General features: G+C 42.4%; 1 protein-coding gene across 6 annotated transcripts; it reads right to left on the bottom strand.

The window, feature by feature from the left end:
* Positions 1 to 1,317: 1,317 nt before the first annotated feature.
* On the bottom strand, positions 1,318 to 13,615 carry LOC101797199 (coagulation factor X). 6 transcript variants are annotated; one of them, XM_027464479.3, is made up of 10 exons: positions 11,786 to 13,615; positions 11,079 to 11,243; positions 8,968 to 9,128; positions 7,343 to 7,367; positions 7,097 to 7,210; positions 5,811 to 5,945; positions 4,525 to 5,183; positions 3,122 to 3,169; positions 2,890 to 3,007; positions 1,318 to 2,392 (listed from the first exon to the last, which is right to left on the bottom strand). In XM_027464479.3, exons 2-10 carry the CDS (start codon positions 11,161 to 11,163, stop codon positions 1,815 to 1,817), a joined length of 1,923 nt encoding a protein of 640 aa, XP_027320280.2. In that variant the 5' UTR covers positions 11,164 to 11,243; positions 11,786 to 13,615; the 3' UTR covers positions 1,318 to 1,814. The 6 variants fall into 6 exon arrangements, with proteins under 6 accessions (XP_027320280.2, XP_027320282.2, XP_027320281.2 ...); XM_027464481.3 differs by having other exon boundaries at positions 11,867 to 13,615; XM_027464480.3 differs by lacking the exon at positions 11,786 to 13,615 and adding an exon at positions 11,416 to 11,760.
* Between the last annotated feature and the right edge of the window lie 69 nt (positions 13,616 to 13,684).

Genomic DNA, 13,684 nt, shown 5'->3' with positions numbered 1-13,684 from the left:
TGTATGACTCAGTAGCTTATCTCAGGTGTGTGGTTTTTGGTTTTAGTCTGGTAAGTGTTCCAAGTTTTTTTAATTAAGAATTTATTGAATGATGGGTTTCTTTACTGCCATATTGGCAGGTGCAAACTAAGTGAAAGTAAGTGCAGTATGGATCTGTTCCTGCCCAGGTTTCATTTGGTCCTGGTGACCTATGGATTAGGAGAGCTTTTTACTTTATTTTTTTTTAGACTTTTTTTTTTGTAGTAGTTCTGGTACTGCAGTCTGGTACTGCACTCAGGGGTGGGGGGGAGTCGTGTGCTGTTTTTTCTTAAGCATTTTCTTGAAGTACAGACCATGGTGGTCTTGGGTTGCCTCAATATGCAGTTTCTTGTCATCAAAATTAATCGCAATAGTGCTATATCATATGTTCTATAAGACAAACAAACAACAAGGGTTTGTTTCTTACAGAGTGGGAGTAATGGACTTCTATAAGGCTGTGAACAAAGCTGGAGACCTAGTAATGTACATTTTTTTTTTTTTTTAATTAGAACTTAATAGTGAATTGTAAGAAAAGTCCCCAAATCAAAATGTCTTTGGACATGGGTCATAAAGACCATCTGTTAATTGTAGCAGAGAAAAGTGATTGTGTATGGCAGTGTAGGTATGCAAAGCAGGTAACTATTTGGGGAATCTTACTCTGGCCCATGGATATTTTGTTTCATCTGCATCTTTGTCATTGAGCACTTGTATGAAGCATGTGGAGCTGCTAATGATGTGGAGAAATAGCCTTTTAGAAGAATGGCTAGGTGCACATAGTTAAAATTTTCTATCATAAAAGGAAGATGTTTCTTATATATGTGTAGGATGTTTTTTTTTTTATTTCTTTTTCCCTCCCCAGTCAAGTGTGTTCACAGATACTTTGTGTTTGAAGTGCTGGTTTTCAACACATACTGTGTGAGCTAAATAACATCATTGCGTAGGGGGTGAGGGAGTCTTTAGAATACATATATATGTATATTTTTTTCCTTAGAAAAAAGGTACGAAAACAGGCAGCTCTGTTTGTCTGCTGCTCCTGCAGCTTTGTGTTCTGTGGTACTCTGCCCAGAGCTGGATGGGTGAGGCGCACACCCCATCTGCACACCTTTCCTCACCAGCTGCAGCAGTTCCTTCTTCCTCTCACCCTGTTAAAGTAATGATTTTCTTTCAAAACTCTACCAAGTAATTCTTCTGTTTAGCTGCAGCCAGGTGAGTTCTCTCTCCTAGAGAGTTTATCCAGTGCACTTTGTAATACAAGATTCTATTCAAACATTGTTTTTGTATCAGAAAGCATTTGTATTTTAGTAAAATGAATTGTATTTAAAGTAACAGTTGCACACATGATAAAACCTCATAGATCCTTAACTAACTACTGTATCCAGCATGGTGTTTCATAACTATAGAACAAACACTATGAGAAAAGCACGTCATTTTTAAAGGGACTAATTCACATACAGGACCCTTAGCTTGCTTTTGTGATGTGAATGTATTATTGAGAAGCAGAAGGTTTATCTTGCTCTAAAAACCAAACAAAACCAAGTAACAACAGCAAAAGTACAACCTCTTAGGAAGGTTTGGGTTTGTTTGGAACTTTACATAAACAAAAAGTTGCAGTTGTCTCCTTTGTACTTAAAGGATCAATTCTTTATTATATGCAAGTATTTTGCTTAGTAATGCTTGAGTCTCTGTTTACCATAGTTTGTTAAATTGTTCATTCTTAACTGTTCACTAAGGACAGGAACTGAATAGTGTCTCAGACTGAAACACTAATAAAAAAATCACTTTTTTAAAAGATGCTATTAAGAAAAGTTAATTGAAAACTTTTCTGAATCTGCTACACTGTCAACAGTCTCTTTAATCCACGCAATGTAATTGGATACTCTTGTATACACACCATATTTGCCTTTTTCAGCACAGCCCTCGCCCCAGCTTACAATGCCTAAAAGGAACCAGGTGTTGTGGTAAGGTACTACAAAAGGGCCACCACTATCGCCCTTACAGGCATCTGCAGTCTCAGTGGCGTAGCCTGCGCAGAACATGTTATCGGTGAGGATTCTGTCTGTTGCCTGCTGACACATGTCCATGCTTACAATGGGCAGCCTGACTTTCATCAGGAAGCGCAGGGTTGAACCCCTGCCGTGAGTGGCACCCCAGCCGCTTACCATCCCTACGGTGCCTTCCTCGGACAGCAGCGCTGCCAGGTTAGGGCTGGGAAGGCAGATGGGGAGCACGTACTCGTTAAACACAACATCACTGCTCAAGTACAGCAAGGCGATGTCATTATTGTAGTCATTCGAGTCGTAATGCGGGTGAGTCCAGCTCCGTTCCACACCAATCTTCTGTTCATGCAGTTCTCTGCGATACTTGTCAAAGTCACCTGTGGTCATGGAAAGTTAAAATGTGAACTGTAAATGGCCTGAACTGCAGCTTCAGGGGCTAAAAGGAAGTTCAGTGGATTAATGCTTTGACCTTTTGGCCCAAGAAGCTACAGGTGAAAACCAGAGCAAGCTCTGTAAAATAACCTTTTATATTGCAGCTGTGATCCCGCAAATCAAACTCACCAGTTAGCTCTTTAGGGGCAAAACAGTTATTGACTAGATAAATAACCATTTACAGAGAATAGGGATTCCTGTGTAGGGATTTAACTGTAAATCCTGTCAATGCCTTTCTGCCATAAGGTGTCAAATTCTTGTGAAAACAAAAGGGAGTAGCTGTACACCTTTACACTTGATTGTTGCCAAGGAGGAGGCAGAGTAAATCCAAATCTGCGTGGGCAGCTCTGGTTGTTTCTCAACCAAACCTTGCTTACGTACAACATAAAACGTATTTTAAGAGGTTACCTCTAGGTTTATACAGTGCATGAGCAGTACTTACCCACAGTAACATGGTGTGGCCTAACGAGATCAAGGCAGTGAGCAGCTGTGACCACCCAGCGGCTGTTGATTAAGCTCCCTCCACAAAAACCGTTTCCTCCGCTATTTCGGATCAAAACCTGTATGGAAGAAGAGGAGAAAAGTGTTATTAATCAGTGCAGCTACAGTGCATCTAGTAAAGACGATGACACTAAAACTAATAAATCAAAAAGCTGGAAAGAGCAGATGCTTACAAATGACCTGAGCTCAAAAGAGTGAAGGAGGAGTAGACGGGCATTCATCTGTGGAAAAAAGCAGCTGATTTTGTTTTGAGATCTGGCTTCAAATTGGTTCAGGGGGAGGGGGAACTAACAAGGTATATTCCATTGAGAGTTTGATGAAAAAAGACACTTGTGGTTGTCTTTATGAACAAGACATAGAAAAGACTTTTTATTTTTCCTAGTTGTTAAATGGATGTGGCAGCAAGACTGGAGACAAAGAAAAATTTAATTTTCCTTTTACTAGTAATAAGCTTTGGAATACTAAGCAGAGAAGAAAATGAGACCTAAACCCCCAGTCATGCTGCTTGGTCTTAGTTTGTCTATGCAGAATGCTACGTGCTTTCAGTGCCTCAAGTAATCCCTGCTATTTCACATTGTTAAACCGAACAAAAATCTTAAATCAGTACTATGCAGTTCCAGTGAACATAATCACCAAATGTTAGAAGAAGCAGCAACAGTCTGGTCTAGTGCCTAGCGTAACGTTATGTTTCACATGTGCCGTATGGACTTAATTCTGGGTGCTTGTAATGCTGCTAATTCTGACCAGTAGTGCTAGAGTAAAACACTGAAAAAGTAGCAAAGAAAACAACCTGGAAAATTCTGTCTTCGGAGATAAATAGCAAGAATGAAAAGTGAAAGATCCTTTTTAAGAAGAGTGTCCTTCACCTTGAGCCTATTATTGGTCCACCTGTAAAACACCTCCGGATGGGTGGAAAGGGAAAAGTGTCAAATTAAAGCAATAAAATTGATTGACAGAACCCTGAGATGTTTTTTACATCAGTATGTTAACCTTCTAAGCGGAAGCCCTAATAAAGTATACTGAAGGAATTGAGACAATATAAATGAGCAAAAATTAGTAATAACAAAGGATATTAAAAAAGCAGAGTAGTGAAAATAAGGGAAACACTTCAGCCAAGTTCCCCAATTTGATACATGCCACTTGCTTTCAGTTTGGAGCCCTCAATTTTACCTTCTTACCTGTAACAAGTATGAAAAGCTCAGTACACGAGGCTCACCTGGTGACAGAAAACTTTTGTGAACATACCATCAGCCATTCCAAAAGGAGTCAAGCAGCAAGAGCCTCAGAAACAAAGAATCTGAATAACAGAGCAAGAAAAGATCTGATTTATTTAGTTAAGAGTGTATTAAGCTCTGAACACAGAAGTGCAGAAGACAAGGCTGGGAACCAAGGGAGAATGATGAAGATGACAACTCAAATGTATACGCTCAAAAAAAACTGCAGAAGCTTGAGATCTTACCTCTATAGGTAACACACTTTTCTATTAAAAAAAAAACACAGATGCTTATAATGATTGGTGAAACCTGCAACAGATGGTCCCCACAATAAAGAAAGCAAAAGTTTTGGTATTTATTACCTGCCAGGGGCAATGTCTGCGATGACACAACGTTCCTCCACTTATCCTGGAGCCGTTGTGCTCTGAGGTAGAGCTGCTGTTTGGCTGGTTGTGCTGAGCCTCGCCTGAAGCGTTTGTGGCGCCCCTGCTCTCATTAAGCCCATCGCACATGGTCTGAATTGCCCCAGTTTCGTTTTGGCCCATGCTCTGCCCTGTTTGGTTCTGTCCAGAAGCATTTTGCACTGTTTCTTCCTGCCTGGCAGCAGCTGCTGTGGTCTCATTGTGCTGTGCAGGGCCCTGGGGCAGCTCACTCCACCGCAGCCCAGGCCTGGCTGGCCCCTCCATGGCTGCGTGCTCAGGGGCAGCACCCTCCTGCCCCAGCTGCTTCTGGGTGCCTGAGTCCACCGGTGTCTTGGTGCAGCTGGAAGCATCTACTCCCACCTCCTTTGGTCCAGCAGCATCCTCCGTAATTGTGCTTTGCTCAGACACATCCTTTAATGTTTCATTTTCCCTGGCAGTGCTTAGCTCCATCTCAGAGTGTTTGGCTGTGCCCTCCGTGCTCTCATTCCATGTGGCCACATCGATCCTGCTCTCACTCAGCTCCCTTGGGATCCTTGCTTGCCCCAGAGCCTCCTCTCGCATGGCATGCCTGGCTTTAATCAGGCCACACGGAAAGGGTCCTGGAGGGAGCAAGAAAGAGCTTTGAGCTTAGGCTGCTTGGTGTGGTGTCACACAAAAGCTCCTGTCCGAGAAAAAATCAAACTGACTGTTAACAGCCCAGAAACAACACGATGCCTTGATGTCAAGCCCCTGTCCCTCAATCACCCAATCAAGGTGCATCAATTAATTAGTGAAAATCCCAGCACATGGCCAGGCCTCTTCTGAGCCACCGGCATCAGCCCCAGCTGGTACCACAGAGCCGCCTGCCAAGCGGACAGAACGGGAACCCACAGCGCCCGGTGCGACACGCCGTGTTGGTGCACAAACAGACTTGGGAAGAGCCCATGCTGCTGTCGGGTCCCTTCTCAGGAAGCTGAAGGGTGGCGTCAGCACGCAGGGAAATGGCTCTGATGCTATGCTGCCTCCAGACCGTGCTGCCCCTGGGCCCCTGCTTGCTCAGGGGGGCACTGCGTTAGAGAAAAACCTAAAGTGCACCTTAATGCTAAAGGTAAATAAAACTGACATTTTCTATGCGTTAAAGCAGCTACTCAGTGTGTAGCTCTTCTACAGCTAGTGAAAAGAAGAAGAAAAGGCAGCGCCTGCCAATCTGCGCCTTACCTAACGCAACTGAGCTGATCACACCTCACCTGCTTGCACGCACCTCTTCCCATCCTCGTGCAGGGCATAGTCCTTTGCGCAGGAGCATTCCACATGGAAGGAGCGACTGCTGTCCCTGCAGTACTGCCAGCACCCACCGTTCTTATACCAGCACTCGAACTTTTCTGTGAAGGAGACAGGCGGCCGCTGGGTTAGTGCTGCCAACAAAGCCTGAGCAGCTCACAGCTGCTAGCAGTAGGGAAGAACTGTGTCAGACTGTGGGGAAAAAACTGCTGAAAACTGGAATGGAAACAGCAGGAACTACTCAGAGGCCCAGAAAAAAAAAACACACTGATCTATGTAGTAAAACAAGCACGTTGCCATACATCTACTTTAGTTCTCCTGTTTGTACCATTTTATTGTTTATTTGCCTACTTTGTTCTGAGGCCACAGCTGAGCTCTAGGCCTTTCTGCCTGTAAAGCAGGAGCAGTAACATGCCTGGAGGACCCCACACTTCTACATGCATCCACTTTTGATCCTTCTACAAACCTTTCCTACTGTATCATAGCAGTTTTAAAGATCTGAGTATTTTGTTGGGAAGCCAGGTGTTGGGGAAAACTTATTTATGACTTGCAGTTTCCACTTACATGATTTCATGTTTCAGTCATTTGCAGACTGGCCATAGCATTTCAGATGACCAAGAATCTGGTAAGAGACATGTGACTTTTCTATTTCATTTCTCATCATTCTCACATTACAACATAAATACAGAATTTATTTTCTTTGTCTTGTTGTTCTTTGCAACAAGCTTTGGCTAATTTGTCTGATGGATTTACTCAATAAAATTAAAAAGAGAACAGAGCTTCACCATGAAATATGGGGCCTCACCATGGAAGTACAGCCTTCTATGGAGTTGCTGAATTTGTTACCACTGTAAAGTGATAAAACTAACAAATTCCCTGCCCTTTCTTGAAGGAAGACAGGAGATGGACGTGTGCTTTCCTCTAGGCTTGCAAAGATCAGCAAGAGCCCAGAGCTGCAGCTGCTGTGTGGCACAGGCTGTGCCACCCTCCTCTGCACAACACAGCTAGAAGCAGATACAGAGAGTCATGACTCCCTTTCTAAGATGGTGTTGCCCCAGTGCCATGTCCAAAACCACCATTCTAACGTGTTAATCTTAAACAGCAGACCAGAGATGTATGGGACACGTGAAGTCAACACTGATAATCTCAGTGAAAAGCCTGTGCAAAGGTTCAGCTCAAGTGTCCAAGAAACAAATTCCAGCCTTAACCCTTCCTTCACAAAGAATGTCAAAGTTGGTGTTCCTGTACTCACCTTCTTCACAGTTGTCTCCTCCAAATTTTGGGGGGCAGATGCAGAAGTAATTGTAGTGTCGTATTTTGCAGACTCCACCATTCTTACAGGGATTTGTACTACATGGATTTAAACCTAAGAAGAAGAAACAAGCCACAGCGTAATTCCAGGAATTAAGAGAAGTCTGGTTTTGAACTTCCACGTAATTCTTTGTATTTAGAAGGAACACAATAAAGGGATTTTTTAAAAAATTCCTTTTATACCTACCTTTGTAATTGAACCAAAACTCCATCTGCAAGAAAAAATCACAAATAATAATAAAAATAAATAAAACCCAGTCATAAAATGGCCATACTGGCTACTTGTCATTTAGAAAACAGTCTATCTAGGGTGCACGATAAGATTTTGATTAGAACAATTAAATATATTCCTGAAGCAGATCTCTTGCTCAACCCCATGCAGCTCTCTTTAGATCAGCCACAGAATGCATAAACTGGATTGTACTGGGATGAAAATCAAACAAAGCTTAGACCCATAAATCCTCCAGCCAGTTAAAGATCTGTGCCACCATCCTAGTAGTTTGAAGTGTACCCCTTGCACCTTCTACCCAAAATGTGCCCATGCAAGGCCCTCAGCTTCAACTGCTTCGCTCTTAAGAGCCATTTCTACTGCATAGTACTACCTGCTAAGTAGATGTCACCTTAGTAACTCAGGGTAGAGAGGAATCAGGCACCTCTACTTAAAACTGCAGTTCCAACTCCTGCTTCAGCAGCAAGGTCCCCAGCACAAGGCCTGGAGCCCCACCTCCCAGCTGGGTGCTAGGAGGCCATGAGACCAAGGTGCTCCTCCCATGTATTTGGGGGGATCATGATCAAGCAGGTGCCCTCTGAAAATACCAGAATCATGTTCGTGGACTGAGGCTCTGAATAAAGTAAGTTTTGCATACTTAAAAGGAATTGTGTTAACATTTATCTAACAGCCTGATAATTACAGCACTTGCTTAGAAAGCAAGATCTCACAGACTGCCTTGATATGTCCTGACTACAAAGCTGCAGAATCCATAGGGACCAACCTGCCAGAGCCAGGCCATAGGCTGCAGCAGCTTGGCAGGGATTGCTGCTGGTGCCTGTCAGAGCTAGGTTTCCCAAGGTGGCTCCCAAGTGAGTGTCTCTGCCTGCTTGCAGCTGTAAGCTTGCCAGGATCTGGCAAGGGCAAGAATTCCAGTCTGAAGCAGCAGCTTTTCCAGCTCTTCAGTGCACGGATCTTCCAAGGTCCTTGTCAGAGGCACCTGCCCAGAAAGGGTAGGTGAAAAAGAAAGGGTGCCCCCGGGCACCCTATACCCAGAAAGCAGCCCAGGCTCCTGGCAGTGTATTGGACAGTCCTGTAGACTGGATGCCTGAAGCCAAGTGCTGCAACGTGTGAACTCCTTTAAGCAAAGAGCTGCTGAGAAAGCCTCTTTGTTCAACAGTGCAGACATCGGTTAAATGTGCTGGTTAACTGGTGGCAGTAAGAGTGAAGCCATTAATGCCATTTTAACTTCTGCAAGACACAAAAATCACCTCTTTCTGAACAAGACTGAGGCAAATGGACCATGTAGTCCCAGAGTAAACCAGTGTTATGTTGTAACGACAATGTGCACACTGCAAATTCATCAGGAATATCTACTCCACTTCCCATACACCTTCCACCTCAGCCCAACTTACCTCCACACATTTTCTGCATTGTGGTTTTATAGCTAATTATATAGTGGGAACTTTGAGTAATACACAAAAATAAAAAGGATAAAATATTTTTTCCTATTGGTAAGTCAGTTGCAGTTAGAGTGCATGGTTTATCTTTTGGTGGGGTCTTGTTGAGGGCAATTCCTTGTATCTCACCATTAATTTCCTTACCGTTTTCTCCTGTGAATGGAAGATCTCCTTCGCCTCCTCAAACGAACACGTTTCCTCATTGCATTCTCTCTCCAAGTTCCCTGGACGAATCTCTTCCAGAAAATAGTTAGCACGCTTCTGGACTTTCAGCACCTCGTGTGCTTTGTCTCTTGTCACGAACACTAGAAAAACGAAATCAAACAGTTAATGACCAGAAGACCACAAACCTGCATCGTTACACTAACAGCCATGCATGCTTTCAGTTAGACAAACAAAATATAGGAAAAAAAAAGCAAGCTATGTAAACAGCACAACTGAAAATAAAATTAGTCTGTGTCCTAACCAAAGGCAATAGTAGTTTAAGTTTTATTTTAATGGATTTAAAAGATTCAGCTCATTTAAAAGAACCAGATCCATGACTTTGATTTTTTTTGCCTTTTTTCTTTTTTTTTAAACTGTGCCAATCCCAGGCACTGTAACTGAAGATTTACTAAGTGAAATAATACTAAATATTCTTAGCTTGCTTTCTCCTGTGGAAAGGGCTTAAAAACTTTATATAAGACTATCCCTAAAATCTCTTGCTGTATTAAAGATTTGATCACCCTCATAATGAAAAACAAACAAACAAACAAACAAACAAACCACAAAACCTATTACTGTGTTTCAATTTAGGTAATTTACAAGTCTGTGGCAGTCAAGCTGTGGCTGTCAGCGTGCCCTGTCACAGCACCAGCAGCACTGGCTGTGTCTCAGGAAGAGACCAAATTGCAGAGCAGCTTCCATTAATTCAGAAACTTCACACCTCTGTGCCACTTGTTGGAGAGATGCCCAGCTCTGGGCAATGCCATTTAGAAGCAAGAACCTCCTGGTTCACTACTGAGACTTGCAGACTAGCACAGGAATATTTTTTCCCCACAGGACTCCTGAGTATTGCAGCTTCTTTGGAGGCTGACTGTATTTTTCTGCCTCTTTCCTGATTCACAGTGACTACTAGTTGCCTGGCTGTGTGTGCATGTGGAAATAAAGCTGAAAGCAGAAATTTGGTTTCTATTCAATGTCACCTTTTTCAGATGTTCAGTAATGGAGACTTTCCAGGTAGCTACTGTGGACACAATAATACAGATGTGGACACAGTAATAGAGATGCCACTCCTTCATTAAAATAAATACATAAAGTGTCAGTTTTGTACTTGTATTCAGTTCATTTCCACTTCACAAAGCTATCTGCTGCAATGGCTCAACAGCTATTAGTACCAACAAATTAAGCAAAGAGTGGCCAGAAGAAGGAACGCAGCAGTAAGGTGCTCCCTGTGTATCTCCTGGTGCTGCTACCAAGCCTTTGCGAGTGCATCTCGAGCTGAAGCACGGTGACCCCAGGACTGTCCAGCCAGGATGCTCTGAAGCAAAGTGAGGGCTCGTGCAGCCCTTGTGGACGTACTGATACCAGGTGCCATCTCAAATACCTCCAGACATGTGGTGACTGAATTGAGCCCTGAGTCACTACTTAAGGTAGAAGGAGATTTTTGTCTTTCTGTTAGATGTACAGAAGTAGGTATCTATATCTAAAAGCCATCCATCTATGAAAAAACGTGAAAAAATTATGGTAAGAAATGTTCATTCTCTGACAACGAGCCCAATTTTGCAGATGGGCCATAAGTTCACACATTTCTTTGCAGCTGCAGGATCAGTATTTACAGCAACAACTGAAACTCTAGAATAATATCAAATTGCTTCATTTCTAGGCATCTAGAAACTGTCCACGATAACTCTTAGCTGAGAAAAGCTTTGGACAGATCCTGATGTCCAGTAAAGGCACAGTTGACTTTCACCTGGATCAGTGAAATCACCTGTCAACACATGTTGAAAATGCCTAATTTTAGCTTCCCAAATTTAAAAACATCGCCATGCAAATAATAATTCAGATTTTGGTTCCAACACCACAAAAGGATACAGGAAAAACAAGATAGTGGTCTAAGAAGGAAGTTATGAAAGGCTGATTTCTCTCAGAAATACACACAAGTACTCGCTTTTCTCTGACGTATTTCAAGAAGTGTTTCTTGAACCTGTAGGACCCTGTGCTGAGATTCTCACAAGAAATCAATGAGGTTAAAAACGTAATTCAGAAGCACCTACCTGAATACGGACAGCTGCTGTTGACAGAGCACATTAATAGGAGAAACATCACAAGCGAGGAACTGCTCTCCATTTTACTGAGCATTCGGGAAACTGACTTTCCTTCAGAGGGGAGAGGTGAATGAAATTGGTATATGGTCACAAAACCAGCAAGGGGGGATCAGACTGCAAACAAGACAAAGACAAAATGAAGTGCAAGCAAGAGGGCAAGAGAAGGGAGAAAGAGGGGAGAAAGAAAGCAAATTCTGAGCTCATTGCGATGGGATTTCCATTGTTCTCTAACACTGATGTTGCACACTCCAACAGGAATCCCAACAGTTTGCAAGGCAAAACGCACAGATTGACCTAGCCCAGGAAGTGGCACAAGGTCTGATCCAAAGCCCGCAGAAGAAATACAAAAGCTGTGATGCACACGGCAGGCTTGGATCAGGCCCAAGCTGAGCAGAAGCCAGTTCCAGCGACAGCCCTGTGCAGCCTCTGAAGGATCCCAGGCTGAGGTCTGAGCCGCACGCTTCAGCCAGCAGCTTCCAGCAGCAGCGGCTGTTGTGCAGCTCCTGATGGTCCTGTCAAGTAAGATCACAGCTGCAAACCCTGATTAGGAAACCATTTACCACATACCTGGCAGTAAAAATTACATGAGAGAAGTTTGCATTTCTTCACATTACCTTCACAGGCTGAATAATTTTTGGGGGCTTGACAGCACATACCTCTTTGGTATCTGTGTCACCTTCCAAAAAACAGGCTCAGAATTCATTCCCTTTTACAGAGAAGCATGCATTTATACTCACTTCTTTCTTTTATTTTTTATTTTTAGGGGAAGACAGAGGAGATGTTTGGATGCACACCAGGAACATCCATGAGGTCAAGAGGTTGATCATTAACCAGTCACAAATATTGACAGAGGAGAGACAACCTTCTGGCTTCTCTGAAACTGGCTTGCAATCCAAAATAAAAAGAAAATTGTTTCCACACACATACACAAGTATTTGAACTAAAAAATCATTAATACATCCTCCAGCAATAAAAGCCATTTCTTTCTAACAATGCTCTTCAGGAGAATTTGTTTCTTTTTATAGAAGATTTCTGACACTCCATCTTCTTTCAGTAGATAGGATCAATTGATCTGGGAAATACAAAGGCTGCTCTTTGAAATACGTAAACCTGTGACTGTGTAGGAGGATTCGTAGCAGCCACCTGCAGGAAGGCAAATACTGCCTGGTAACAATCACAGCTATTCACTGACATCATGATTTCTGCCTTTAATTAAACCCATGTTTTACTAGCTTTGACCACGATATGGTTTTTCCTTGTAATTCACTGTCCAGCAATATCAGGTTTCAGATGCTTGTATGTTCGGTACAGGCCTCGTCTGGAAGACTACTGCTCAAAGAAGTGTAATTCTTTAACATGCTGATCCTTAAGTCCAATACCAATTAAACAAAGGGAGGGGAAAAAAGGACAAAGAGGGACAGGGATGACAGAGACAGGTGGCTGAATGTACTCTTCATTTGCAGCTTACCTCCAACATGAAGCGCCTGGCCTACCTGTGGCTTCTTTTATTCACGAATCAACTGCAGCAATTGCTAAGGAAGTATGTGGGCAGCTCGTAAGTCAGTAAGACTAAGTCTACAAGCTTAAGAGAGATTACACTTATTTGCTGATAGCATATTAAGTTTCTTACAAATTCTAATACAATTTTGTCGCAACTGAGTTGTTTTTTCATTTAACAATCTCATCACAAGAGCAGACAGACATTCTTTGCTGATCCCAACAGGAGTCCAAAGACTGACCGAGATGTTGGAAACTGGTATCACTACAGCAGAGTTGGTTTCACCTTATGTCTACAATATTAATTTTATTTAGCAGGCTTATATGCCAAGATTAAAATCAAGTTTAAATTGTGTTTGTTTGAAACTTAATTTTGACTATTGCAACTTCCTATGGACTTACTGCTGCTATATGTCTTTATTTTGTTTACTGGTATACACACATGTAGAGATATAGGTGCAAACATACATACATACACACTAAAATCTATCCACAAGTATTAGAAATGCTAATTTAACCTGCAGCTGATTGTGTTTAATAGAACAGGAATGAACAACAGAGTTTGCCTAGCTTGCTGATTAGATGAGATTTACAGACATTAGGATAAAAAGAGCATGCAAGAGTTTGGAATTAAACCTCCTTTTTGAGTAACAGCAGAGTTCCCATTTCTAAGGACTTGTAAGGAAGTGTGGTGGGGTAAAATCAGGCACTGGATTTGCAAGGAATAGCAAATATGGAGATCTATGGACCTGCTGAATCGCTTAACCTGCAAGCACTGGATTAAGACAAGAATGCATTTTGTTGAAAGAAAAAATATACAGATACAGAGCAAACCAAACAGTTATTGTGGGTATGTTAGAGTAAAGCTGAAATGACAGAACTGTATCACTAAGTTGATCTTCTAAATATTTTTTCCTAAATAGATCTCTCTGTTTCTCCCCCCCCCCCAACCAATTCAGTTATTTTTCACTTAACAGATTTGGTGAACCACAGACTATCTTATTTCCTACAATGCTGTACAGCCTCTCAGCATAACGGTACTACTATCTCTTGCCTGT

The sequence above is a fragment of the Anas platyrhynchos genome, chromosome 9, assembly GCF_047663525.1.
Source record: "Anas platyrhynchos isolate ZD024472 breed Pekin duck chromosome 9, IASCAAS_PekinDuck_T2T, whole genome shotgun sequence".
NCBI lineage: Eukaryota > Metazoa > Chordata > Aves > Anseriformes > Anatidae > Anas > Anas platyrhynchos.
The sequence above is the reverse complement of the archived record's forward strand: the minus strand, read 5'-3'. Positions and strand labels throughout refer to the sequence as shown.